This window comes from Halictus rubicundus, chromosome 9 (assembly GCF_050948215.1).
Source record: "Halictus rubicundus isolate RS-2024b chromosome 9, iyHalRubi1_principal, whole genome shotgun sequence".
In the NCBI taxonomy this organism is placed as follows: Eukaryota; Metazoa; Arthropoda; class Insecta; order Hymenoptera; family Halictidae; genus Halictus; species Halictus rubicundus.
In genome coordinates this window covers 16,957,389-16,984,734 of record NC_135157.1, presented here as the reverse complement: position 1 = coordinate 16,984,734, position 27,346 = coordinate 16,957,389, and the positions used below count along the sequence as shown (strand labels likewise).

Genomic DNA, 27,346 nt, shown 5'->3' with positions numbered 1-27,346 from the left:
TCATGAGGAGTCGGTCAATTTTATCAACTGCGTTTTAGTCGCAGATAACGGTGTTCAATAATTATGTTTTGGATAACAACGGAAGTGCTTCAGACGTATCTGTTTAACCCTCGGACTATGATGGTCGCGTGGCGAATTGTCGCAAATGACTTCTTTTCTCCGATTCACTATGCACTATTCATGAAGTGCATTGAAAAAAAAAATTAAATTGCCTTTCGCGTTAATTTGAGCCCCCAAAAGTTAATAAATTCCGCCTGGAAAATATTTTTAAATCGATTCTAAGTGACCCTCCAAGCTACCGACCAGGATTTACCATATTACGACACTATTTCGAATTGTTCTATAGACCAAAATGGGCGCATCATAAATTGCATTTTTCCAGCTTTCATTTAACTCCTGTAACATTAAAAAACAGCAACGGAAAAGTATCGTATTTATTTGTAATAGTATTGTTGTTTAAGAGTGAAATGATTCGTGCCGTTTTTCCCATAAGACGCAATGTAAATTCCGGCAAGAATCATTTTATCTGTAAAACGTCCGTACAGCGCCATTCCATGCAGCGGCAAAACGCTCAAACTTGTCGCCAAATTTACCGACGGAGAACTTTTCTAGCATGGCGGCGCCATCTGTGACACAATACCGGAACCTTCACATAATTTAGTACAGAAACGTACCACCGGATGGCGCTACGTGTTAATTCTACAAGGTAAGTTCTCTCTGTCGGTAAATTTGGCGACAAGCTTGAGCGTTTTGCCGCTGCATGAAATGGCGCTGTACGGACGTTTATACGGAGCAACTGATTCTTGCCGGAATTTACACTGCATCTTATGGAATACACGGTTAGAATCATCTGCGTTTAAGTAGAAATAATATTTCAATACATTCCTGTTAATATTTTTAAACTTTAAAAGGACTAAATAAAAGCTGAAAGATTAAACTTTATGATGGGTACATTGCGATATGCAAATAGTTACGGTACCACAGTGAAAATGAGAAAATAGAAGATCGCTTTGTCTCGACAACAATCGGAAACAGTTCTTCTAGAATTCCAAAATCCAAATATTATCTTTTTATTGTAATAACAACATATTCAAGTAATGATTTTTTTGGTATGCCTCGTCTATCTTTAGCGACATAGCTTGAGCAACATTTTTCAGATTAAAAGATCAGAAGTTCATGGATACCGTCCCACAATTTATTTCAAATAACCATCGATAACTATCGATAATTTTCGATGACGATTATCGTCGATAATTATCGATAGTGCCGTCGATAGTACTCTACCACTACTCTCGAATAAACTGAGTCACAACCAGCTGAGGAGTGGGACGCGTTCGATTACACCCGCCCGTACCAGAAGTATAGCGAGCAGGCAATATGGGGTTCGACGTGACCCGATTTCAGGGCGAAGTTGACCAGGAACTAATTTGCGCGGTATGCTCCGGGGTCCTGGAAGACCCAGTCCAGGTACTGTCTTCCTTTTCGCTGGTGAACGTTTCGAACGTTCTCGATTGGCCTATTTCGTACGTTTACACAAAACTAACCTCACTTTTTTTTTCCTCCACAATAATACTCCGTTTCCGTTGATCAACGCGAGCATACTTCTCGTATCCTGCCAGCAATCGTTGCTCCTCATCGTATTCAACGTTTTCGCCTACTTTGCCAGCAACACTTGCCAGAATCTTGAATCTATTCCCGACACAAAATTTTTGCAACATCCGTTCTGTCAAAACGATCGTAACCATCGTCGTGCCTGGTTCAATCGTTTCTTGTTTTCGGTTCGAAGTAGACTGCATTGCTTGTGCGTGTCCGTTTTATCGTTTACAACGGTTGCCGAAAACGTTTGGTTTCGCTTAAAGAATCGTAGGTGAGCAATATGTTGCAGGCGCCTGAATGCGAGCATACTTTTTGTCGTACATGCATTACCGAATGGATCAAAAGACAGGCGACCTGCCCCCTGGACCGGACACCAATCGACACCACGCAGCTCAGAGTGGCCCCCAGAATCTTGAGGAACCTGTTGGCCCGCCTCTGCATCAGTTGTGACAATGTTACGCACGGCTGTCAGGAGATAGTCAAGCTGAACAGCCTGGCGTCCCATTTGGAGCAATGCAAATACAATCCGGACAGACCGATGCTCTGCGAACAGGGATGTAACGTTGTTATTCCGAAGAACGAGCTGAAGGATCACAATTGCGTCAGAGAGCTGAGGAACATCATACAAACCCAGGAACAGAAGCTCATGGACATGAAACGCGAGATGAGCACACAACAGTTGCAAATAGCGGAGAACAAGAGGGAGATACGTGTGATTCATAATATTCTTAGTTTACTAAAATGTGGAAATCCTACGTCGGGCTTGGCCATATCGAAGCCAGAGGACAGGGAAGTCGCGAGGTGGTCTCTTAGTCTCCCTCTGGCAAAAATAAACAGGTGGGGTGGGATGATCTCCACGCCCGATGAATTCTTACAGGTAATATGTACAAAAAATCGCTTTTGAAGAAACCAATAGGGATTTTATGATACTATGTTTCATAAACGGTTTCCACACCCGTATCTTGTCCGTTTAAATGAGCTCAAAGTTTTCTAAATACCACTTTCGTTTCCAGGCGATGGTAAAAAAGACCCTGTCAAGATCCGACTGCCCGCTTCACGCTATCGACAAGCTGATGGAAAATTGTCACGAGAACAACTGGCCCTCCGGACTGCACTCTCTCGAAACCAGACAGAAGAACAGGCGATTGTACAGCGGCTACATTTGCAAACGATTACCCGGCAAACAAGCGGTGGTGGTCCTCCACTGCGACAACAAGCACATGCCAGCGTTCATGACCACTCAGCCTGGATTAGTGATGATCTTCGCGCACGGCATTGAGTAATATTTCACACGGACGCTGCACCACGCGTGGATGATATTTTGATGTGCATTTATTTTGTTGTTTGTTAACAATCACCCGTGATTAATCTTCAAAGGAGTATGGGGATATCTTTGTAACTACGCGCAGATACCGGGATATTTACCGAATATGTCTGTATTGAGCATCCGTAACGCAGGATATCGTTTGAAAAGTATTGAATGCGAGCAAACGGCCGTACAGCCATTTGTGATAAACACGATTGTACAGTTACAATTGCCATGTAACAAATACGTCTAATTGATTGTGTCTGGATCGTTACACTGTGATATACTGCAGTAGTGACTCTCGCGGTGCGCACAGTTCAGGGGTTCGCGAACCTAATTCCCGTTGCCGGGGGCCCTAGAGACTGGAACTCTCATGAACTAAAATTCGTATCGTCAAAATGGTAATGTGATTTATTCGATGATAAACACGGAAGTAGAATTTCGAACAGATTGGTAATCGATGGGGAACACGTACCGCGGGAATCACAAGAGCCGTGCATTATGGAAGCCATTATTGTACTGCATCGACGAAGTTCGTGAAATCGTCTGACAAATAGTCCGCAGCTTTTCTACTCATCATTGGAACGGTGAAGATTCTGTATGTACATTTCCGGAAATTCGATTATTCGCCCACTTTTCAACGGAGCGACTGTTCCTCGAACGATTTCAGGAACTTTTTTTTATACACATAGAAGTCTTTCAGGTATTATAGAAGTGGTTTTTGCTATAATACCTTTGGACGTGTAAGCAACAAAAGAATAGAAATTATCGGTATGGTAATTGATACTATTAAGATTTGAATGTGTTCTAAAAGATAAGTCTCAAATATGTCGAGGAGAGGAATTTTTCTTCTTACTTTCGTAACGTTATTTATAGTAGTATTCGAACAAAGTATTTCAACGAACACGTACACCGAAAGAAACATACGGAATAACAATCGAGAATAACCCTCTGCAGTTCGGATGATTTATTTTGAGTACCGCGAGTACGTTTATTTTGTTCGCTGTGTATCAAACATCATCGTCATCATCATTTCTTTACGTAGTCTTTGTGAAACACATAATTTAAGAGAAATATCTACTCTTTCGGGTTTTAATAAAGAAATACACAGTAGTGGTTATTCTAGTTCTTTTTTCGTCTTTGCACAAGTATGTTACTGTACGAGATAGAGATCATTGAATGTCACAATGTGCTGTGTCATCGCGCAGATAACAGCACCGAATTGTTAATTATTCTTTTATGTTTTTTCGACATGTTCGAATTTTTGAATAGCTCGATGAATTGAGCCCGCAACTTCGATGTGTTAAGTAATGAGTGATTGGTTGCAATAATTTTTATAAAGTGATTTATTACTCCTTAGATAATTATAAATAAAAATTTTCTGGTCCATTGTGATATCGACTTTACGGTCATAGTACTCAATACATTAATCATCGACCAGCACATTTTTTTTGGAGTTAATACGCGTACTCAAAGATTATAGGCAGCTTTATACACAGGTTGATAGTTGTTATGATTATAATGAGTTTGATCTTTGTGTATTGTAAGTCGTTTATTACATAGTTTATTTTATTTTATTTTTCGCACGTCATAATAAAAAATATGCAATAAAATCAAATGGAAAATTAAATAGAGTATTGCATCCTTCTCACACTATAACGTGTCTTTAAAGTATGTAAATTAACTACTAGCACAATTTTCTCTACTAACGGTAAAAGTGTAGTTTGCGTAAATTTTATTTAAAAAAAAGAGAGAGAGAGAGAGAAAAAGACTGAATCCGTGAATATTCTTAATTACGTGATCTCGTTCATTTCCGTCTTAATTGACTAAAAACGCATTTTCTAAACGAGAAAAGTAAATGATACAATGCTTTCAAGCGATATTACATAACTTATAACTGTTATTATAAGTATAATGTTCTTCTTTGGTTGAGTGTTACGATACCACACGAACAACTATCGTTAACTTTAAAATCCGACAAAATTCACCTAACACGAGCTACGGTACAACAGTTCACTTGAGCGCTTAAATAACCATTGATGTTTGTTGTAGGTATACGAAGTTCAATATTCCACTATAAAAGATGGAAAGATCATTACAACGTGTTCAGTCTTTTGTATACCCGGTCGTAATGTGAAGAATTTTTCGAAAATTCTACAAAAGGCACATATTGGAAATATTTGACACACGTCTCTGAATCGATCACGATGGCTCAGCCCTGAGATATGGCACTCGATGTATACGACGATTCCAATTTATATTTAATTATCTTAATCGCTAATAAAAAATATACATCTTCGTGTATAAAAAAAAAAACAAACAAACAAATACAATTGATAGGAATCGTTTAACTCTATGAGTTTAAGTCCAATCGTTGTTTTTCAGCTATATAGTATAACATCATTCTTCCTCTCTCGCGTAATACGCCTATGAGATTTCCAAAATTTAACATATATGTTGTAAGGGTGATTGGAAGATTTTTCGAGAAAAAAAAAATAATTGGAAAAGCTATGGTGATCTGTTTCCGACCCACGGATTTTCGAGATTCTTATATCGTTGGACACACGCCAGTGATTACTCGTCCGTAAGCGCGTTCCGGACCTAGACGTATGGGTTGCATGTTGATGTGCACTTTCGTGATGCATCCGACGTATTGTGCTTGCGACGTGCTTCCCCTCAACCTCTTTCCAAGCATCGGATGACCTCCGATGAAGATCGGATGCTTCGATAGAACACCCGCCACATTTTTACTACCGATTCCAGGCTGCGCCGCTTTGTGGTCCACGGACAACAACACGGCGTTCTTCTGTTTCACGGCTGCACATGAAACACAATAAACAATTCATATTTTTACATCTTTAATCCATTATCTAGCCTTCACGACCACCATTTCACGAGTTCAAGAATTTTCTCTGCTCGAATGACCTTGAACGACCTTCGTAAGATAGTAATTGTATTTGTCTTGTTGTTTAGAAAACAGGGACGACCTTTATTAATATTCGGACACCCTTAAGAAGACAATAACTTTTTTAACGTTGCACCATACGACTTGGATTTTCTTTTAGAAGTTCGAGCAATTGATTTACTACATGATGCGAACAAGAGATTTTGAAACAATTGATTACCTCGAATATTGTGCCAGTTGCCATCGCACAAGGAGTTCGGGTTCGTCGGCTCGAACGAAGTCTCTATGGACCCCTTCGCAGTCTTCATGAGGAACTTCACGGTTCCGTTGACCATTTCTAGGACCAAGTAATCCCGTTTACCGTGGACGGACAACAAGTGACCGGAAGTCGAGCGCGGTTTGATGTCCATCTGGATGTCGACCGTTCTGCCGACCGTGAATCTGTCCACTGAAATTACACGTTCTCTTATTAATAAAGAACCTTGGCTGTACACGAGGCGTTTATCCACAAAAAAAAAAAAAACAGTAAAGTAAACGTAAAGTCTCCGCGGATAAATATGGAAGTAACTTACACCACTTTCATAATTACGGGTACAAATAAGAATGATTATACGCACCCGCTCTGAACAAATTGCTGCCGTTTCCGGGGTAGAAGAATAATCCTGGTTCGACCTTCTGCGAGCAAGGGATCACGCCCACTTTGTTCATTGGTTCGCCAACTGGTTGCCCGTTCACCATAAAGTTGCGCAGACATCCGTTCAACGTCTTGTTCGTACCCTGGAACCAACCAAAGTTGACGTGAGTGAGGTTTATGATTGTTACGGTTGAAGGATCTATAAAAAAATCCTCGGCCATGGACCCGTAGACTTCCAAAGATTATGGAATAATCTGTAATGGATTAATAGCTAGCCAACTAAATCTCGAATCCTCTTACGATCATGTTGAACACTTTGCCGGAAGCATCCTGCTGAACTCCGCCCACGTAGAACGGCGGGATCACGTTCATGGTCCCTTCCACGTAGCCGCTGGAAATCGTATACTTCTCGTCGATTATCAGTTCTCCGGTACCTTCCCGTCTCTTGAACTCCACCAAGTGCCAATCGTTGTCGTTAATTTTCTTCTCGCTGACCAACAACTCCGGCCCGTATCCGCAATCGAACTTGTAGTGTACCTTGAAGAATTCGAGAAAGAAGATCAGTCATCTTCCACACGGTATCTGCACGGGTTCATTGGAATTGTTTACATACAACTCGTGTATTGCAACATGATAACGATCTCAAACATCTACCGGTTCCATACGGATCGCGATAAATGGACGCAAAATCAAATTTATTTTCCCCATTAACACTAGGTTTACGGAGCACTAAAAATGACTATGTTACATTACTTTACAAAAATAACATGATTGTATCTATAAAAATTTGTGGTCATCTTTTTAATAATATATATCCAAAGAAATCAATGTGTTGAATAATTCCTCAGGGATGCATCTTTACAGTCTCAATATTCGTAAATTAAAAATATTAGAATCCGTCATTTTGACGGGTCCCGCAAATCTAGTGTTAATAATTTTCACACGTTAAAGACAGTACGTCGACATTCTTGAATCCTTGTAATCTTTTTACTATTTTAAATTGCGTCTGTTCATTTTTGTTATGAATGCATAAAATCCACACAGTCCGGTGATAAGCATACTTTCGAATCCGTTATCAGGCTTATCGCTTTCTAGACGCTTTACCTTTCCATCGCTGACGTACACAGCTATCAGGTTCTGATCGTTTAGGTCAGAGGCGTAGAAAATGATTCCTTCGTCGGCCGCCGTCCTCACGTCGATCTGGATGTTGTAGTTGTCCTTGTACCTTCCGTTCAATGACCTGTACTCCAGCCTGCTGTATCTGGCAGTACCTGAACAAACATTCGACAGATTCTTGTTACTCTCTTTTCCATTTTAGCGCTGAATCGGGGGATAGGTGAACTCCAAAATTAGAGTTCTTTTTACCGAATCTCCAGGAATTGTCCAAGTCAGGATCAGTCGCAGGATAATAAGGCAATCTACACTCGTCCACGTACAGCAGCGACGGCGCCTGGGTCGTGGAAGTTGTTGGTTCGGTGGTGGTGGTGATTTCATCGTGTTCATGAGGGCGTCCCTCTATAGGAGGCTCCTCCTCGTCTATGTCTTTGCTCAGGTCAACGTCGATGATGTCTGCCGGGTCGAAAAGATTACAAGGTTCGATTATTCTATAACGCTGATCGATAACGTCCGTCTAATCGTTATCGATAAGATCGTACTCACTGATTTGGGTGGACATTTCAATATTATCTTCTGGACTTTCCGTGGGCAGCAGCGGAGGCAGAACGTCCGGTTCTGGTTCGACAACGGCAGGTGTACCTGCTTGGGGAAAAATGGCCGTTTAGATCATTCTCAAATAATCGAAGAATTTAATCTACAGCAAGGTAGCAAGCCCAAACAAAAAGAACTCTCGTCGTTTGTTCAATGTCTATTAGATCAGTGCAAGCGATTGACTTTTCATTGTTCGTGGGATGATCTAACAGGTGTACCGCAATCGTTTACTATACACACCAGAGGGTTCTCCGCCCTTGCACTTCCCTAAGAAGGCATGAGGCCTCTCGGTCGTGTTCGCGAAATTGATGATGGCTCCGTTCAACGTTGTGTCTCCGATGCAGCCGACGAACGGCGTCATTTCTCCGGTTTTGGGGATGCCAAACGTAGCCGACAGACCGCCAATGAACAAGCTACCGAGAGGTATGTCCAGCACTGGCGGTGGCACGTCGGTCATGTAGTTCTTGGTGTCGTCGATGTCGAGCTGCAACGAGTTCCTCGAGTGCGTGGCCGTGACCACGTGCCACTCGTTGTCGTTGAACTTGATACCGGAAGAGCTTGTCCTCAGGGCTTCGCCTAGACTGTTGAACACCAGGATTCCGTCGAGCAGGGACAGGAAACTGACCGCACCGCTCTCCGGGTCGCTCACGTAGAAGATCAGCCCGTCGGCGGCTAGTGTCTTGAACTTCAGGTTGATCTTCAGCCTGTCCTTGACGGTGATGTTCGGCCACCTCACGTAACCCGGCATGTTCTCCTCGAAGGATACCAGACTGGCGAACTGTGCGAGACACGAAATTGTTGAGAGCAATGTTATGAATGTTTTTCAGATTTTTTAAGAAAGTGCATCGTAGTCGATAAAATGGAAAATCGATTTTTCTTTAATTTTCTGTAGATAGGTATGTATATTAGTAGCTGTGCCCCTGTTAGGGGTATTCAATTACCCGAACTGGACAGCCGGGAATGACTCCAAACGCCTGAACATTGCGGGTCAGGTCGACCACAGTGTCCATGATGACAACATCGTCTATGCAGCCCTCGAAACCATCGTTGGTCACCAGCTCGTAAGGATGCCTAGTGTTGGGTGGATACCCTCCGAAGTAAAGATGATCGGAAGACGCGAGATTCTTATTGCCGCCAGCTGCTTTGCTGCTGGCCGTGTCGACGCCGTCCACCCTCAGAGCTCCCATCTTCTCCAGCCTCAACGCTTCCAAATTATGCCAGTTTCCGTCGTTGTACCGTTTCGCGGACTTCAGACTGGTCTCTCCTTCTCCAAGATCAAACTGGTAGAGCACATAGCCGTTCCTCATCTCCAGGGATAAGAACTGTTTGCCCTTTCCCATCAAGTATATCAAACCGTCCTCCGTGAACGTCTTAAAGTTCAGCTTGATGCTGAACCTCTCCTTCTGCCAGATGATATGTGAGGCGTTCTTGCTGAGGATAGCGTACCCGTGCCTATCGAACCTGTACCCGGTGCTGGGCTGGAAGTTGATCAGCTTGTCCCTCTCTACCGCCGGTTTCTCGTTGTTCTCGCCGTCGATGAAGTTCCAGAAGGACACGGGAACATCGCCGATCACCAGCTCCTCCATCTCACCCTCGAAAGAGGACGCGACAACCGCGTCCTGCATGTTGAACGAGGAAGGGTACCCGCCCACGAAGAGCTTCGAGTGATCCCGATCCACGTCGAAAATGGTGTGCGAGCCTTGCAGCTCGTGGTCCTTCGTGAACAACTGATCCTTCCCTTCGCCGACGTCCTCCCGGACGATTAGCTTCACGTTGTTGTTAGTCCTGTCAACGACGATCTGTCGCCAAACGTCATCAGACACGAACTTGCTGTTGTTGATCTTCTCCGGTCCCGAGCCCAGGTCCATGATCAGCACCGGGTAGCCGCTTTCGATCACCAACGCCATGAAGTCGTGGCTCTTCGACCTAGGGTTTTTACCGTCGTCCTCGTTACCCAAGTACAACAAAAATCCGTTAGTGTTGTTGGTCCTGAAGTACATGGACACCTTGGTGGACGTTGCCAGCAGTGGCAGGACCTCAGGATTCTTCAATTCCAACGTGGTGTTCCTGTAGAACGTCAACCCGGTCTTGAACCGGTCCGCCAGCTCTCTCGCGTTCGCGATCTTGCTCTTCAACGCCTCGATCTTGCTCTGCAAATCATTACCCTGGACCTCGATCGTCTTCTGACTGTTGTCCAGACCGTACAGCATCTCCGTGATATTCGGAAGATGTTTATCCACGATGTCCAGTTGCTTCATCGCCTGAGAAACGTCTCGGTCGGTTTCGGAGATGTCCTTGGACAGCTGTTTCGTGTCCTTGAGATCCTCGGGTATTTTGTTCACCACACCGTGCACGCTATCGATAGCGTTCATGATGTTACGCTCGACGTCTCTGGCCTTGTCCATGGCGTTCTGAGCGGTCTCCGAGAGCGGCGCTGGCATGTTCGACAGGACCTTGTCGATGTAGTCCAACAGATCTTTGTTGCGTTTGTTCTGTCTGAAGATGGTGCTTAGGTCCTCCTGCGCGTTGTCCAGATCCTTCTTACCCTTGATGTCGTCGGAGATATTCATGGCCAGCTCGAGCAACTTCGAGGAATCGTCCCTCGAGTCTAGCAGCCTCTTTTCCATACCATTCGATAGAGCAGTTACGTTGTTGGCAAGGTGAACGGCCTCCATTGCTGCGTCCTGCGCATCCGCGATTGCCGCTCCGATGTCTCTGTACGCGGAGACGGCTCTAACAGCGTCTGTTTTCCTGGTGTCGGTTAGCAAGCCGTCCAGATCCACCGATCTAGTGTGAAGATAATTGGCGTGTTTGACGGCCTGCTCGACCGGGACGAGCAGGTCCTCCAGCATCTCGTCGTTCCGCGAAATCGTCTCGTTCAGCATCGCCGTTGGATCCTCCTTGACGCTCCTCGTCAAGGTTTCGACGTTCTCTTCAGCCACGTTCAACGCCTCGCTGGCGTTCCCATTCAGCAACATCCCGCCTACGATGTCCTCGTTCGCATCAGCGACAGCGTTCTTCACCAGATCGAAATACCCGGTCTCGGAGGTGATCCTAGTCTCCTGGTTCAGCCTGTCAGCTTTGCTGGCCAGCTCCTGCGCCCTCCAACTGATGTCGAGCAGGTCGTCCAACTTCCCGGTCGCGTTCTTGATCCTGCTGCTCAGGTTCTCCGCGATAACAGAAAGATTGTTCACGGGGACATTGTACTCGGACATCTCCGACACGAGGATATTCGCGTGATCCGCCTGGTCGGTGGCTCGGTCCCGGAAGTTGACGAACGACACCCCCTGGATCCTCTTCAGGATCTCCTGCGCCTCCTTCAGCGCGCTGTCCACCTTGGCGCCGGTTCCCAGCTCGATGCTCAAAGCCAACGACTCGATCTCGGAGACCGTCGAGCGGATTAGCTCGATCTCCTTGACCACGTCCGACTCGAAATTCATCATGTTCTCGAGCGTGTTCCCCGCGGCGTCCTTCCACTTCTCGCTGTCCTCCGCCATGAACTCGATCTCCCTCTTCTGATTCGAGATGTCGGACTTGAGCTTGTGCACCTGCTGCTGCACCGGCAGGAAATTCACCTTGCTGGGATCCATCAGCTCCACTTCCGGATACAAAGAGTTCGCCATGTCGCTGATGAACTTCAGCCGTTGATTCGTGAAGTGGCTCTCGGCCACCGCGTTGAAGTCCCTGAAGACAGGGTCGAGGAGATGGGACAGATCGTCGGTCACGTCCAGTAGGTCTCCCGTGCAAGAGTCGCAGGCGAAACAGCCTTGCCCCGGAATGAGAACGTATCTGTAGGGACAGTGGTCGCATTTCTCTCCGATCACGCCTGGCAAGCAACTGCATTGGCCTGTGGTGGTGTTGCAGGACACGCCGACCGAGTAACCGGTGTTGCAACCGCAGGATGTGCATCCCTCGGGCCCGTAGTTCCAGTAGCCAGGGATACACTGGTCGCATCTACGGCCCGTCACGCCCGGCTTGCACTTGCATTGTCCAGTAGACTCGTTGCACTGGCTGCTCTCGGACGCCTCGCCGCACTCGCAGGCTTTGCAGCCGTCGCAGCTGTCGTAGCCATAGTGATCGTCGGCGCAACGGTCGCAGTTCTCTCCTATCACGTTCTCGTGGCAGAAGCATTTACCGGTGTAGCTGTCGCAGTGCTCCAAACCGCACTCCTCGCATACGCAACTCTTACAGTCCTTCCTGCTGATCGCGTCGCCGAAATATCCTGGCGCGCAAAGGTTGCACGCTTCCCCGTAAGTGTTGTTCAGACATTGCAGACATTCGCCGGTGATGGAGTCGCAAGCGTCCACCTGGTTCGTGTCGATGTTCCCTGAACACTGGCAGGGCTTGCAGAAGTCCTCGGTCGACTCGGGGTTGCCGTAATAACCGGAAGCGCACACCTGGCAACGGGCACCGTAGTAACCTGGCAGACAGTCGCAGCTGATCTTGTTGCCCTCCTCGTTCACCTCGCAACCTCTCGCGAAATTGTTCGACGGGATTGGCAGAGGGCACGCGCAAATCAGACAGTCCGTCGGAGTTCCTCCTGTCGCGTTGCCGTAGTAGCCCTGCTGGCAGAACTCGCAGTGATCCCCTGTTGTATCGTGCTCGCAGGACTGTGAACAGAAAATTTGTTGAGGAAAGAAGGAATTGTAGTCTTCGTCGTGCAACCGCTTAAGCTCAAGTTCCTCTAGACTAGAGGTCCTACAACCGTGAGGGACTTACCGTACATATTCCAGTGTTGACGTCGCAGGTGTCCGAATGCCCGTTGCACTCGCATTTCACGCAAGCTCCATGGGGTCCGGACTGCACCCTATAGTAACCTGGCGCGCATTCCTCGCAGGACAATCCCTGATAATTCGGCGGACATAGGCACTTTTCTACGCCGCTGGCTGGCACGTTATGAGGCGAATAGTACTCTGTCGTCGTGTCCAAGGTCACGTAAGACAGCGAGGCCATGATGCTAGGGTTCCAGTAGGTGGCTCTGATGTGCAGTCCTTCGAGATTCTCCAGAACGACCATCAACTGTTCCCTGGTAGCGCTGAGCTTATTCTGGGTCAAGAAGTTGGTCTCCACCAGCTCCAAAGAGGACTGGAAGTCCATGAACGAGGGCGGTTGTTCCTCTGCATAGTAAACCAGAACAGTCTCACCGCTTTGTAGAATCACATCCGGCGCGTTGACAGCATTGCCAAACGGCCCGGTGTTGTAGTGCACCGTGTAGTTCAGGAGACCCCCGTAAGAGGTCAACTGGCTGCCCAGATAAGCGTCGGGCGCTGAGAAGTAGACTACCTGTCCAAAGGTGTCGTTCTCAGTCAGAATGGTAGCTATGCTGGTCTCGTTGAACTCTCTCGCCGCAGACTCCAAGTACTTCAGACTGCCAAACTTCTCGCTGGAGACAGCCAGTCCCCAGTTGGTCATGTTAGACACGTGGGACCTGAAGAGGTCCGCTGAGACGCATCTGGTTGTCTTCCCGAAGCAGAAACACTTGGTGCAACCCTCCTCGTTGTTCTCTTGTATGTTGAAGGTGCCCTCTTTGCATATATCGCAGGCGGACCCTTGAACGTTCACCTTGCAGAAACACTCGGCGGTGTATTGGTCGCAGATGTCGTTTGTGGTGCCTCTGGTGTCGCAATCGCACCTCTCGCAGTGCGGGAAATGCGAGAAGCCGGCCTGACACTTGTCGCACTGTCTGTCGACGACGTTGTCCTTGCAGCTGCAACTGCCGTTGAAGAGGTCGCACTGCAGGTTCCCGTCTACCACGCCGAGAGGGGAGCAGTTGCACTCCTCGCAGCCGATTATGGGATGGAAACCATAAGTTCCCGGCTCGCACTGGTCGCAGAGCTCGCCGGTTACCCTGGGCGGACAGAGGCAAGCTCCGGTCTCCGGCTCGCAGAAGGCAGTGACAGGACAGTTGCAGGGTCTGCAGTTCGGGAAACCGTAGAACCCGGTCTTGCAGATCTCGCAGCGTCTGCCGATTATGTTAGGCTTGCAGGGACACTGTCCACCGAACTCCTCGCACTCGAAGCTGATCGTGCCGTTGATGTCGCAGTTGCAGGGCAACGCGCGGTTGTTGTAATTCGCCGTCAACGAGAAGATCGAGTCCCTACAGAATCCCTCCTCGGTCTTGTTCACGTAGAAATGATTGTAGCCGCATTTCTTAATGAACTCCTTGGTCTGGTCGAACTGTATCTTCTTGAGAACCTTCTCGTTGTACTGTTCGCTGGGGATCACCAGAATGTAGTCCAGCCAGATGCCGTTCCCGGCGCTCTCCTTGAACGTGATCACAAAGTTCTCGATCAGCTGGAACCTGATGTTACCGTCAGCCTGTTTAACGACGCTTCTGCATCCACTGTTGCTGGGACAATGGGGCACCGCCATCTTCGCCTCGTAGAACTTCCCGTTTTGCAGTAAGACGTCCAACTCGTACTCCGGATAGTCGGGCTGGTAATATTGGACCACGAAGGTGTAGTCACCGGGCTGGAACACTTTAGCGTGAATATCGACCATCGTATTGGTGTCGTCCAGGTAGATCAGCCTGGTAGCGTTGTCGTAGATGCCGAACGGTTTGTTGGTTGCCTCGGGGACCATGGTGACGCTCTCGAATTCAATTTTCTTGGCGTCCGCGGCACCTGGGTACTCACCCTTAACGCAGACACCGTCCTTTCTCACGCAGATCGATTTCGGCTTCACGTAGTCCAGAGACCATTGGCTGTACGGAATAGCCACCACGGAATCTATAGCAACGTTTGAGTTAGGCTCTCCGGTTAGTATGAGACTGACGTAATTAGAGGGGAAGTTAATGGCCGCGACTCTGCCCTGGGCATCCGTGACCACCTGTCTGCAGATGCTGGTGTACTTGCAGGGGTAGAGCGTAGCTTTCCCCTTGCCGACCGAGTTCGCCTCTATCAGCAAGGTGGAGGTGACCTGCTCGTTCTTCGGCGTAACGTAGGTAACCAGCAGAACGTGGGGACCAGGCTTCGAGACCGTCAGATCAAAATGTATCTCCTCCTGTTCTTCGTTGATCAAAGGCACCTCGTCCCGGTCGATCTCTTCCAGGACATCTCTCTCGATAAAGTACTCGGTCAGAGGTATCCTGACGTTCTTCTCGTTCAGGAACCCGCCAGCTCCGTGGACGGAGTCGAACTTGGTCAGGTTCGGGTAGCCGTAATGACGGCAGAGTCCTCTGGACCCCACCACGCAAGGTATGTTCACATCCTGTGTCAGGATCGAGGCTTCGTAATACTCGGACGGCAAAAGGACGAAGTAATCGAGGAACAGGTTCTTCTTCGTGGCGATCCTGAAGAACCAGCGGCCAGGATCCATCACCATCGGGACCGGATGATTGCCCTGCGCCCCGGCAACCGTCACGAACGACGGTTTCACCGATGGTTTAAAGTTGACCTTGAATTGTTGCTCCACTCCCGGTGGATTCTCGGGCGTGATCGTTATTGTACCCAGGATCTGCTCGTTGTTCGGGTTCACGTAGCGAAGGACCATCCGGTAGAGCGATGACTTCTGGATGTAAACTGGCACGATGATCTCATCTTGCAACGCTGAACCGAATATTGCGTAACCTTTCCAGCTGTAGCCTGGGAACCGCTCCTCGACGAAGTCGTAGCGGACGTCGCTGTTGCTCGGCGTTTTACCACTTTCCACCTCGTATTGGAATTGATGAAGAGTGGGGAAGTAGTGGGCTTTCAATGGCTCGTTGCAGGTCAAACCGGATACTCGCGGCTGGCACTGGCACTGACCCGTTTGCTTGTCGCAGATCGGGTTCACTGAGCCACCGATGTCGCAGGCGCAGTCTAGGGGACGAGGGATTTATATTAAAACGATCGTCGTTAGTTTTCAGTTATCCTAATTCGACGAGACTTTGTAGTTAAACGAGGTGTACACACCTGAACAGCCAAAGAAGTTGCTTTCCTGGAGATTATAGGTGCCGTCCGAGCATTGGTCGCAACTCCTGCCTGTTACACCCGGCTTGCAGATACACTGGCCGCTCTTCGTGTCGCACTCGCCAATATTTCCAATGACACCCGGTATATTGCAGCGACACTCTTGAAAATAATGAGTTAAAATTTTGAATCCTCGTCGAAGGAAGTTAAAGTATAAAATACATTAGCGGAAGATCAACTAAATTATTATTAATTCCGAGAGCTTGCCAGAGAATGTACTCTTCTAGCATGTGTCAAATTTCAGAAAATTGGGCCTTACCGTTTCCGGAGAAAAGATTCATAAAAGGAACCTAAGTGTCGTGCGAGTAAGAGTGAGAAGAAGGGATTTCGGGATTGCTTGACCGTGCAAAAGGGCTGTCCTCTATTCATACTATTCTCCGGGGGGTATCATTCGACTGAATGAACTTTCCAGAAGCTTAAACGACCATTTCCCGTTGGAAGCTCACCTTCGCAACCTTGAGGATTGTAAGGCTGCAGGTTCCAGAAGAGCGGTTTACACTGGTTACAGATCCGTCCCTGCACGCGGTCTTTGCACTGACAAAGCTCGCCGGCAGGCAAAGAGCCGCATCCCAGGAAGGTCTCGACGATACCCGCTGGGTCACAGTTGCATCCCTCGCAGGTGGGGAAGTTGTAAAAGCCTTCCTTGCACTGGCTGCACCTAGACCCGTCGAAATTCTCTCGACATTGGCATTTGCCCTCCGCGTCGCAGGAGGTGCCTATGGAGCCATGGCTGTCGCACTCGCAGGCTGCGGTCAAGAAAATACGGGTGTCAACCAACCGATCGAGAGGAATATTAAGCTAGGACAATAATAGGCGGGACTAATTTAAAATAGTATGAAGGTTAAGAAAAATTAGAATTTTAGAAATTCAGAGTTAGAAATTAGGCCGTTTCTTAGGGCCAATCGGGCTGAAAATATACTAAACTATATACCCATGCACTCGGGGTACATGTAGTAGCCGGGATTGCACTGGTCGCAAGTTTTCCCAGCGAAATTCGTCAGGCAGGAACATTTGCCCGTCACGTCGCAGGTGATCGCCGACGACCCCACCGAACTGCAGTTGCAAGGCCTGCAGTTCGGATACCCGTAGTACCCGCTGATGCACTGATCGCATCTCGCGCCACCATATCCTTCTTTGCAGATACAGGCACCGCTCGATTTGTCGCAGATGCCCGGTACGGTTCCTCGAGTGTCGCAGTTGCAGACTGGAAAAGTATCGTTAACAAGTTACCAGTGGAATTGTAATCATCGAATTTATAAGATCAATATTTTCTGAAGCAATTGAAATAAGTTCTTTTATCTTCTTTGAGTATCACTGTCTCTTTAAACACGTACAGGAGCAGACGGGGTAGTTGAAGTAACCATCCTCGCAGATGTCGCACGTCCGGCCGCCATAGTTGTTCTTGCAGGTACAGTTGCCGGATACCACCTCGCAAATGTCGCTGTGAGATCCCTGTGGATTGCAGTCGCAAGCTGTAAAATGGACAAGAAGTTTTAGAATTGACCAAATGCTGAATAAATCAATCACTTATCTGTTAACAAAGGCATAATTGCCGATAATTTTTAGACGATAGAAGTTTGGTTCATTTGTACATAAGAGATGGTCTGAACGAGTCTAGCTAACCCAAGGGTTACTAAGAGAAGTGAATTCGATTGGCAAACATCTTTAGCAGTATTTTATTAACATTGTTACTATCCTACAGCAAGAAAGTAGATTTTAGGGGCTTACGGGAACAGTCCGGGAAATTGTAATAGCCTTCCGCGCAGAGATTACAGTAATGCCCGGCGTAGTTCAGCTTGCAGGGGCAGGAGCCGTCGATGGCCTCGCAGTAATTACCATCGGTACCATTCTCGTTGCACTGGCACGGCACACAGTTTGGATAACCAAAGTACCGGTCGTTACAACTGTCGCATTTCGGTGATCTGTACTCTTTGCGACATTCGCAGGTGCCCGTCTCTTCCGCGCAGTTTCCGGTCAAGTTGAAGTTGTTGCAATTGCAGGCTGTGCACAAGGAAGACCAGTAAAGAAGGTAGATCATTGAACGAAAGTGGATAAAACCTGATCAACTTGAAAACAGAATGTAAAACAATTCCTCACGTTGGCAGACGTCGGTGGCGTTCAGAGGCATGCCCCGGGGCCTGTAGAACGTCGGCTTGCAGCGGTTGCAGTTGATGCCCTCCGTGTTGTCCCTGCAGTTTTTGCACTCGCCTCCGCCCTCGTAGTTCCCGTAGATGTCCAAGGACAGGTGTTTCTCGTCGATCTCTGGGTCGTACTCGCACTCGTCCGTGTGACCGAAACAGTTACACGCTGTGACGCAGAAGAAGGAACAACGATGATTCAAAATAGCTTGACGTTGATCCACGAAGCTGTGAAATAAATCTCTGCTCACGTTCGCAGGTGAACTTCTTGACAGCAGTGGACTGCCGCCACTTCTTCTGCTCGAACCCCTTGCAGCAGGTCGCGCACTGAGGTCCACAGGTGTTGTGCTGACACCTGCAGAACAGCTTCTTCGGCAACTTCGGGTCCAGCACGTCGCAGGTGTCCGCGTGACCGTTGCACATGCACCGACCGCCGATGCTGATGTCTTTGATCGAGTAGAAGTACTGGAAGAGATCGGATCGGTGACGACAAGAACACAGGGTGTCCCGATTCTATCGAATCGCTTAATTATTTGTTTACTGTTGTACCGAAAGAAGACTTCCTAGGATCAAATTAACAGTGGAGTGATTCCAACAACTATAATAATCTAGGAATGCTCCCTTAATGTCTGCAGGACACTCACTCTCCTGGTGACAGTGGGGTCCTCCCTGACCAAGGACATCAAGTGCCCCAGCAGGTTCTTCGTCCTGAGGAACCGGAAGCGGACGTTGGTGGCCCTGGTCCATTCTTGCAGGAGAGTCGAATTGAAGTAGTGCGTCGCGGACGGGCGATTGTTTAAAATGGAGATCGGTATCTCTCCGCCTTCCAGTGGAACGATCTGCGAGAACTCGACCGTGCAGATCACGCTGTCGTCCCTTGTGATCTTCTTGGAACTGTCCACGCCGAAGTATGTCAGACAGTCGTTCGCAGTGTCGGAGAAGTATTGCCAGGGTGACCAGGTTTTCCCGTAGTCCGTTGACTTTTCCAACACCCAGAGCCCGGGCCTCGGAGAATTCCCCATCTTGACGTAGACGTAAGCCACGTGGAACTCCTGCACAGAAAACAACATTCTTAACAAATCTGCTCACAGTTTGTTGCTCCTATTAACCGCGCAAACTCATTTGTGGCCCTCCCGTTGTTACTCGCAGCTGACCGAAATAGATTGAACAAATCATTGTAAGATACCTCGATCGGGAGGAGTAAAATGGAAAAAATTAGTTTTAGGTTTATTTCCCGATTTAGGGAAATCGGGATTCTGGGAGAAATCGAACAGATGTCTTACGCTCGGGTGCATGTACCGCAATTAATTTTGAAGTTGGAGATCCTCTCAAAAATATCGGGAAAATGCAGGTTTCGCATCGAAGCTTAAGAGCCGCGGCGTTTATATTTTTATAGTATCGGTGCATAGGTGTGGGTATTGTTCAGGAATTTTTTCAGATGTTTCGATCGGCTGCGCCGCGGTGAAAAATAATATTTTCGAGGTTTTTCTCGCGTGAAATGCCACGCAGAGCGCATTGTTTTCGAGGAGTTTCTCTGGAAAAACAGATGTTCCGGGCAAAAACCGAGGACTGAGGAACACATGTGCCGGGCCCGTCGGGCTTTCGGAAGCGTCGCACCGCTCCGAAATTCCCGGACACGTGGTCGGGAACGCACGAGCAAGAGCGTAAATGAGTCCTTCTGAGAATCTGTTTAGCGAAAAGACAATAACCCCCGGGGAACTTGGCTAGGCGTGCACGCACGTTTCCTCGAGGCGTGAAATTTTCGCCGGGTCTTTCACCCTTCCGAAGCCCGGCGATGCTCAATTTTCGATTTTTCGCTAACTCGCAGCTTCGAGGCCCGTTGAACAATTTTATTTTACAGGGAATCACGCCCTACGACAACTAACACGTTCGTGATACACATTCGTTTCTTAATCATTTTGATAGACTGCGAAGTTAACCCTTTGCACTCGAAGCCATTTTAACTCTAAAACGAAACATTTCTTCCGACCTAGAATAATTTCCTTCTACACATATTTTTTCTTGCTATACATACGAAAATGGTGTAATTTACTCGTACAGTACTGAAAAGTTTAGTAATTTATGAAATACAAACAAATTTAATAATGTAAAAAATATTTTGAATAATGATACAGGAATTTTTAGTGGCGCCTTACAGTCGCCATTCGAGTGCTAAGGGTTAATGCAACAGAAGTTGGAAATTCTTCTGTTTTTACGGTTTTGTGTTTCGTCTGTTCATTTGTGCCATGAATGCGCCATAAAATCGGCAGTCTTGTGCCATATGGCGATTTTCCAAAGGTTTTATGCATTAAAGCGTTTCATCATTATTTTATAGAATAAAAGACTGAACTAAATTAATATTAGAGAAAATTGTGATTGTATTATTTGATGGCTGGCTGTTCAGAATTGGACAGGGAGAAAGGCGAGTGTCCGCAGAATTTTTCTTCCCCGCTCCCTAAAACCCGTGTTTTCTATTGTCCTCCGGAAGCAATGCGATGATAATTCTTTCCCGCTTCGCAGGAAAACGCCTACCGGCTTGATAAAGCAATTTGTTACAGATAAAGCGCTTACTCCACAGGCTCATTGTTTCCTGCTGTCATTAATTCTCACTCTTCCCGTCTTCGACGCGCTGTCCTTTCTCGGACGCGCGTTTCCTACAAACCGATTCATCGATCCTACGCCGATCCGAACAAACGTGATCGTACAATATTTTCAACCCTGGAAAAATTAAAGACTTAACCCTTAGCACTCCTGTATCATTCTTCAAAATATTGTTTACATTATTAAATGTGTTTGTATTTAATAAATTACTAAAAACATTTCAGTACCGTACGAGTAAATTGCACCATTTTCGTCTGTATAACACGAAAAAATATGTATAGAAGGGAAATATTCTAGGTCGGAAGAAATGTTTAGTTTCAGAGTTAAAATGGCTTCGAGTGCAAAGGGTGAATTTCTTTTCTTTTCCGGAGAAACTTTTATAAGTCTATTATCGTACTATTTTTTTGAACGAAACGATCACGGTTCAAATAGAATTGAGAGAATTCAGGGTACAAACAATTTGTTATTTAGCTTTTTGGCAATCGGGCACTCACCTGTCCCAGGTTGATCGTCAGATTCACCTCGTTGTACTTCATTCCCCTGGAGAGCGGTGGCGATTGCCACCAGGTTTCCATTCCGTCGACCGCATACTCCGGCGGATGCATCTTTTCCGGGTTCTCTGGATCGCAGTAATCGCATACCTGCGCACATACGTATAAACAACGTATTAGATTTCATGTCTACGACGGGATTGCGGCTGTACGCGAAAACTCGGGAATTCGAACGTGAAGCGTCACGCCGCGCCGGTGATTTCGATGCGTGGCTTACGCGTCTTCTTCGTTTATCAATTTTTTTTTTCAGATTTTCAGCCTTTGTGAACGAATGACGACACATTTACCACGCTGTACTCGACAACAGTTGCAGAATTGTGGGGCAACCTACTGTACCGCGTCGTTTCTAAATTTTCAGGGTCCTCTTTAACCCTCGAGTAAACTATTGCAGCCGATGCAGCCCCACTCAATAATTATTTAATGCGTAACTATTAATTACCTATTTGTAGATTTAGATAAGATTTGGACTAACTCACTGCGTTTCGATAGAGATGAATATTGAATATAACATAATTGTGAAGGTCCGTTTAGGGTTTAACTGTTCCCTAAAAGTGTGGAAAATTGCAAACTGGAGAGCGAAGAGTTCCACTTTCTCCGAATCACCCCGTAAACATCGGTATTTGCATAAACATCCGCAGTCCGGTTATCGCGAGTTACTTAATCGTTACAGAAGCCCGGGAACAACAATCTTAAACAAAAAAATACAGAGATCGCGTTCATAAACTCTCTGTCCCGCTCTTGTGACTCGACCTAATCTGTACTATAAATAGACCAGTAAATGACCCAAGATCTCCGGAGCTAATTAGAAAAAAGAAAACAAAATTGCATCAATTGAAATTACACCACGGACAGTGTTCCGACTTTCTCGAGAAAAATCAGTTCTTTCCCCGGCAGCAATAACAACAATTATCTTTATCGCTCGTTAGGGAAAACTGTGATAAGCGTGAATATGTGTACGCGATGCGCTGCCCTGGCGCATAGAAAATCTAAAAATATAATTTCACGCGTTGCGAGAAACCGGTGGGAATGAAGGGAAGAACGTGGCGGTCGTTCTTTCTGCGATAAATAAATTCGTTGCTAGGAGTCACGGATTTTTAGACCCAAAGACGAATCTTTATGGGACACGCTCGTGTCAGTTAGACCGTTCGGAATTTGAAGAGAGGAGATGGTCAAGTGTTATCGAGAGGTCACCGTTATCGGCCGATCCTTATCAGCCCTCTCACTTCTAGTCTACATCACGTTTTCTTTCGCCCGCATGAATAGATACGCGTAACGCCGTAGAAGAAACCACCATTGATCACGGGGTTCTCGATATTAGGGAAATATTTTTATAGCTCGTACGAGTCTCCGAAAAGTTATAAAACTGGTGATTCTGTGCCAACACAATTTTATTTTCATTCCGATACATTAGAAATACCAACGACAAACGTTAATCTCGATTTTCGTTAAAAAGAAGAAACAGAAATAATCTATCAGAGCTGGAAGATTTTGCAGTCCAGTTATTAGTAACACTGGACACAATAATTCGCATAGGTTGGTCTATTGTTTCCTGTTTACACTGTCGTTCCGACTATCCACACTACGAACAATCGCAAAAAGATAAATCTGTTTGCACGCTCCAGATTTTGCTACATTTCGCTGTGCAAGTGTAGTTACGACGACACAAGAAACGCCAACCACAAAATTGCGACAAGACGCTTTTTCAGGCAATTCTTCTCTGTGAATCATGGCTTTCTAAGACTAGGTCAATCCTCGGAATTGATAATTCACGACGCTTCCAAGAACTGTGATAGAAGATTCCGATTGAAAGTCGAGAGCAAGAAAATCGAATGATATCGCTGAATTATACTCGAGACGACCCTTCTAACATTCCCCATTTAATAACACTTGACGAGCCATTTTTTAATTAATTCTGCTTCGGGTGCAGTTTAAAGCAGCAGATAGATTTAAGAAATTTAAGAGCTTCAATGCGTTAGCCCAGCTTAGCAAAATTATTCAAGGAGGGAAGAAAATTCATTGATTAGAAAATTACGGGAAAACTAGTGTTGGCAGAATTAGGGTAAGGGGCCCAATTTCTGTATTAATTACACTTATTCCCAGCAAATGGGAATGCTGCGGATCTATGGTCGCGAAATTCAGCAATATTTTATCGCGGTTCGTCGTAGGCGATTTAAAGGATTTAAGAGCTTCAATGCATTAGCCCAGCTTAGCAAAATTATTCAAGGAGGGGAGAAAATTCATTGATTAGAAAATTACGGTAGTGTTGGCAGAATTAGAGCGAGGGGCCCAATTTCTGTATTAATTACACTTATTCCCAGCAAATGGGAATGCTGCGGATCTATGGTCGCGAAATTCAGCAATATTTTATCGCGGTACGTCGTAGGCGACGAACGATAGACTAGATCTTCCGGACTGGTTCTCAGGAAGTCCCTAAAAAAGACACCGGCCAGAATATCCTTGGTGGAGAGCGGCCCCTTGGGGCCTCTTTGTCCTGATTCGCAGGCCGACGGTTCTCACGTCAATGTCCGGGGGTAATATTCGGTCGAGAGGACAGCAATTATCTTCTTGGATTACTCCGGTTATCTCTACGCAAGCCCAGTCTCTCGGATTTACTCGGAATCCTATTGCTTTGTTATTATCATTAGACGCGTCCGTAAATGATCCTCCGCTTTCAACAACTTCTACCCAGCCTTCGCAAATACCTTCCATACAGAATAAACAAAAACAAATCCTCTGCAAATCGTCAAAGTCGCAAAAAATTGTTCTTCGCATATATTTTAATATTCATCATGCTTTAAAAATAAGTAGAATCAGTATAGGCAGAGTAATCGGGTCCCTTACCCTATTTTGATTTAACGTTATCGTGGGACATTTTTCTAAACAGGTTCAGAAAAAGGAGTTAAATATTGAAGAAAAACCTGTTCCTGTAGTAACACAGAAATTTATAATGTACTGTATATTTATAATAAATCGGCAATTTTCCGACGATACTCCGGATCGCGTCGATAATAATTAAGGGGCGCGTTTGGCATAATCGCAGTTCGACGACGCGATTCCCGACACATGGCTCCTCCGTTCGTTAATGGCTAACTCGTTACGCGTCGATTAATGAGAGGCATTCTCGTTCGCGTATGATTTCATTCACGCTGGCTCGCATAAACGTTTACCGCGATCTTCCCTTATCGCTTGCTCCGAGCGCGATACCGTCGAGGGGATACTAACCGCTGAAACGACACGCGTAGAGAGAAGAAGAAAGTTATGCGATGATTAATCTGCTCGCGGCCGACCAGGCTAAAATATATTCTGCAAATTGTCCGCAACACGCCGCGATCGTTCGTTACTTCGGTTTTGATTTCGTCTCTCTCGTTCGACTACCGACGAAAAGGAAGTAGTTGAGCAAGCGACCGGTTGCCATGGGATTGATAAACTTTTGGACTCGAAGGACTAGCACAGATAAAATCCGACTCCGGTCTGTCGAGCCGACCAAAAATCAGAGCGAACTATACTTTCGGCCTGCTACGCCAATATTTCTATGTTCTCTTGACAATTTTTAATTGATCAATCCTCTGAAGTGCGGAAAATTTTACGCACTCATTCTGTCCGCAATTCTGTCTAATTAATATGTGCATTAATCCGTTAAATTGTGGCTTCTTTGCCGACTATATCTGCGACGAACAACATCGTTGTTTTGCGAATCTGATCCTCTTTGCTGTTTTTCTAGATACCGAAAATAATTGCACTGCACGAATTGCAATTAATTTTTCTCGTCTCATGAATATTTGCTACCTTATCACTGCAATTACCTTTCATTGGTTTATTCTGCTATTTAATAAATGTCGCGTCTTCGTCTCAGAATAGAAGATAGATAATATTGATAAGACTGCTATCGCGGAAGATAGGTGAAAAAGTACGAGTAAAAGTAGCGTGAATCAACGAAGCTTAAACGTTATCTATTATTCACTCTTTCTCCACATACATTGTATATTAGCTATGTATATTAGCTGCAGTTAACTCTACCCGCTTGTATAAATATTTAGACGTGTCCGTATGCCGTACATACGTTTATATCATTCGGTGCTAACGTTCTGTTCAACCAACATTAATTTCATCAACCAACCCGTTTTCATTCAAGCTAAAATCATTCATACTGATTAATAAACAACTTCATTTTTTCGTTTCCGGTCAGTAGAGTGACCAATACGGTCGATCCATGTTTTTCAAAACATTGTCTACAAAAAAAATGTGTAACTCGTGTAATTTTGATTATTTTTCATTTAAATAAATCGCACGTGTACTTCAAACACCAATGAATATTTGTGCCAAATCCAAATGCAAAAAGTTCAATAGTTTTGCTGAAAAAAAATCGAACACCAGAATACCCCCTTAACACTTTGAACGCCCAACTAGAAACCCCCAAAATTCCATAAAATCAAAGTAAGTTATATAATTAAATAAAAATTGCACAAAATTAAATGTATGATACCGAGTAATCCTCCAACTTTCTTGCATGTTTCAGATCCTAATCAAGTTTAGTACAATGAATATATCAACGTAAAAATTCATTTTAAAACCTGCACAAATAATTCCGTCACCCACAGATGGGTGACGCGGCGACGAACGTGTTATACAGTTCTTGTTTCTTTGGATTTGCGCAAGCGGTCGAAAAGGATCGGAGCTAAATTTTGGCGAGTGTCAAGCGCATACGAACCTGTCCCTGAATGAGATTGATGTCCTCGTGTTGATCAGCGTTCGCGCCTACGAGCCTGCAGTATAGTTCAGGTCCGGGGGTGTCGACGCCGCACGTGGCCGAGGCGATGATTTCCTTGCCCTCGGCTAAATTGAAATAAGGCGGCGTCAGGATCTCGCTGCTGGCCTGGTGGATCAGCAGGAGCCAGGCCAGGGAAGCTAGCAGCAACCACCTCGGCATCCTGACAGTGGACAGAGATCAGGCCCGCCACCGTCGGCACCTCTCCTCTTCCTCAATCCTCTTCCACCGCGTGTCCTGTCCAGCGATCCTGCCAGCTAAGAAAGAGACGCACTCTGTCCTCTTCCTCTCTCTCTCCGCTTCTTCTTCCTTTTCTAGATCTCTTCCTCCCCTCTCTCTCCCTTTCCCTCCTGAGGAGAACGCCGCGAGAGAAACGCCCGGTTGCTGATGGTGCCCGAACGGCTTCTCGGTGCAGACTGACAGATCGGAGGTCACCGAGGACCGGCTGCCGGTCATGGTAGAGGGGCGGCGCGGGTGGAGAGCCCATCGTGGTCCACGCAGCGCCGCACACACGCTTCACAAACCATATGCTGCCGCTACTGTCCCGTCAACGGCCCTGTACTAGCATCTACGATTCTTTCTGAGCTCACAAGAAACAATCCCGACCTCGGAAATTTAAAATATTAGGAAACTTTGGGGATAGGCATTGTTACTCTTGAATTGTGTGCATATCTCACGTGTGTCTTCTCATGTGTGTATCTCGCATGTGTGATTCTCAGAAAAAATATGTTACCCCTACAGCCAAGGACCACTTCAGCACACGTGCGAGCACTCTCGGACCCATTGTACTCGTTTTTCATCGTGGCCCAGTTTAGACGACTGTGTGCAGACTCGGAGGACAGATCCTGGATGGTTTGGGAAGGGTATGGGATGGTTTAGTTGTTTTTCAATTGGAGAATTGTAAAACATCCTCATACCATTGGGTTTAGAGTCGCCTATCGGGGCCAATGGGTTTATAAATCAACCCTTGTGCAGGAAATCAAAATACGGAGGCATCCCGTAGGTGGTGCGGATTTCGTTGCGCATTTTTGTAAGATGTAACATAAACTATAATACATTTTTCACGTTATTAAAGGTAAAGGGAATATTCTGGTAGCTCCTTTTCGTTGGGACACCCTATATATTTTTCCTCATATTCTACAATCTATAGAATGATGTCTGAAAGACCGATTATGTTTCTCTGTGTTTCAGAAT

At 46.1% G+C, this 27,346-nt stretch overlaps 2 protein-coding genes across 5 annotated transcripts; one reads left to right on the top strand and one right to left on the bottom strand.

The window, feature by feature from the left end:
* The first annotated feature begins 1,315 nt into the window (after nucleotides 1-1,315).
* On the top strand, nucleotides 1,316-4,671 carry Elgi (E3 ubiquitin-protein ligase NRDP1 elgi). 3 transcript variants are annotated; one of them, XM_076793819.1, is made up of 3 exons: nucleotides 1,316-1,467; nucleotides 1,868-2,473; nucleotides 2,610-4,671. In XM_076793819.1, the coding sequence occupies exons 1-3, from the start codon at nucleotides 1,378-1,380 to the stop codon at nucleotides 2,877-2,879; spliced, it is 966 nt and encodes a 321-aa protein (XP_076649934.1). In that variant the 5' UTR covers nucleotides 1,316-1,377; the 3' UTR covers nucleotides 2,880-4,671. The 3 variants fall into 3 exon arrangements, with proteins under 3 accessions (XP_076649934.1, XP_076649935.1, XP_076649936.1); XM_076793820.1 differs by having other exon boundaries at nucleotides 1,334-1,467; nucleotides 1,886-2,473; XM_076793821.1 differs by having other exon boundaries at nucleotides 1,358-1,467; nucleotides 1,860-2,473.
* Nucleotides 4,647-26,608, bottom strand: Lana (laminin subunit alpha). 2 transcript variants are annotated; one of them, XM_076793789.1, is made up of 20 exons: nucleotides 26,096-26,608; nucleotides 21,331-21,477; nucleotides 18,880-19,287; nucleotides 18,487-18,700; nucleotides 18,195-18,404; nucleotides 17,826-18,098; nucleotides 17,432-17,569; nucleotides 17,029-17,301; nucleotides 16,544-16,843; nucleotides 16,041-16,199; nucleotides 12,868-15,947; nucleotides 9,090-12,758; nucleotides 8,389-8,926; nucleotides 8,101-8,199; nucleotides 7,807-8,010; nucleotides 7,546-7,712; nucleotides 6,742-6,978; nucleotides 6,425-6,584; nucleotides 6,028-6,255; nucleotides 4,647-5,719 (listed from the first exon to the last, which is right to left on the bottom strand). In XM_076793789.1, the coding sequence occupies exons 1-20, from the start codon at nucleotides 26,312-26,314 to the stop codon at nucleotides 5,451-5,453; spliced, it is 10,992 nt and encodes a 3,663-aa protein (XP_076649904.1). In that variant the 5' UTR covers nucleotides 26,315-26,608; the 3' UTR covers nucleotides 4,647-5,450. The 2 variants fall into 2 exon arrangements, with proteins under 2 accessions (XP_076649904.1, XP_076649905.1); XM_076793790.1 differs by having other exon boundaries at nucleotides 8,101-8,196; nucleotides 26,096-26,607.
* Between the last annotated feature and the right edge of the window lie 738 nt (nucleotides 26,609-27,346).

Excerpts from the sequence above, each read along its gene's own strand:
- Elgi (XM_076793819.1), top strand. The coding sequence starts at position 1,378 with ATGGGGTTCGACGTGACCCGATTTCAGGGCGAAGTTGACCAGGAACTA. Across the intron at positions 1,468-1,867 it reads TCCTGGAAGACCCAGTCCAG|GTGAGCAATATGTTGCAGGC; the intron begins GTACTGTCTTCC and ends AAAGAATCGTAG. Across the intron at positions 2,474-2,609 it reads CGCCCGATGAATTCTTACAG|GCGATGGTAAAAAAGACCCT; the intron begins GTAATATGTACA and ends TTTCGTTTCCAG.
- Lana (XM_076793789.1), bottom strand. The coding sequence starts at position 26,314 with ATGCCGAGGTGGTTGCTGCTAGCTTCCCTGGCCTGGCTCCTGCTGATC. Across the intron at positions 18,701-18,879 it reads ACCCCACTGTCACCAGGAGA|TACTTCTACTCGATCAAAGA; the intron begins GTGAGTGTCCTG and ends GATCTCTTCCAG. Across the intron at positions 16,844-17,028 it reads CATGTACCCCGAGTGCATGG|CCTGCGAGTGCGACAGCCAT; the intron begins GTATATAGTTTA and ends TCTTGACCGCAG.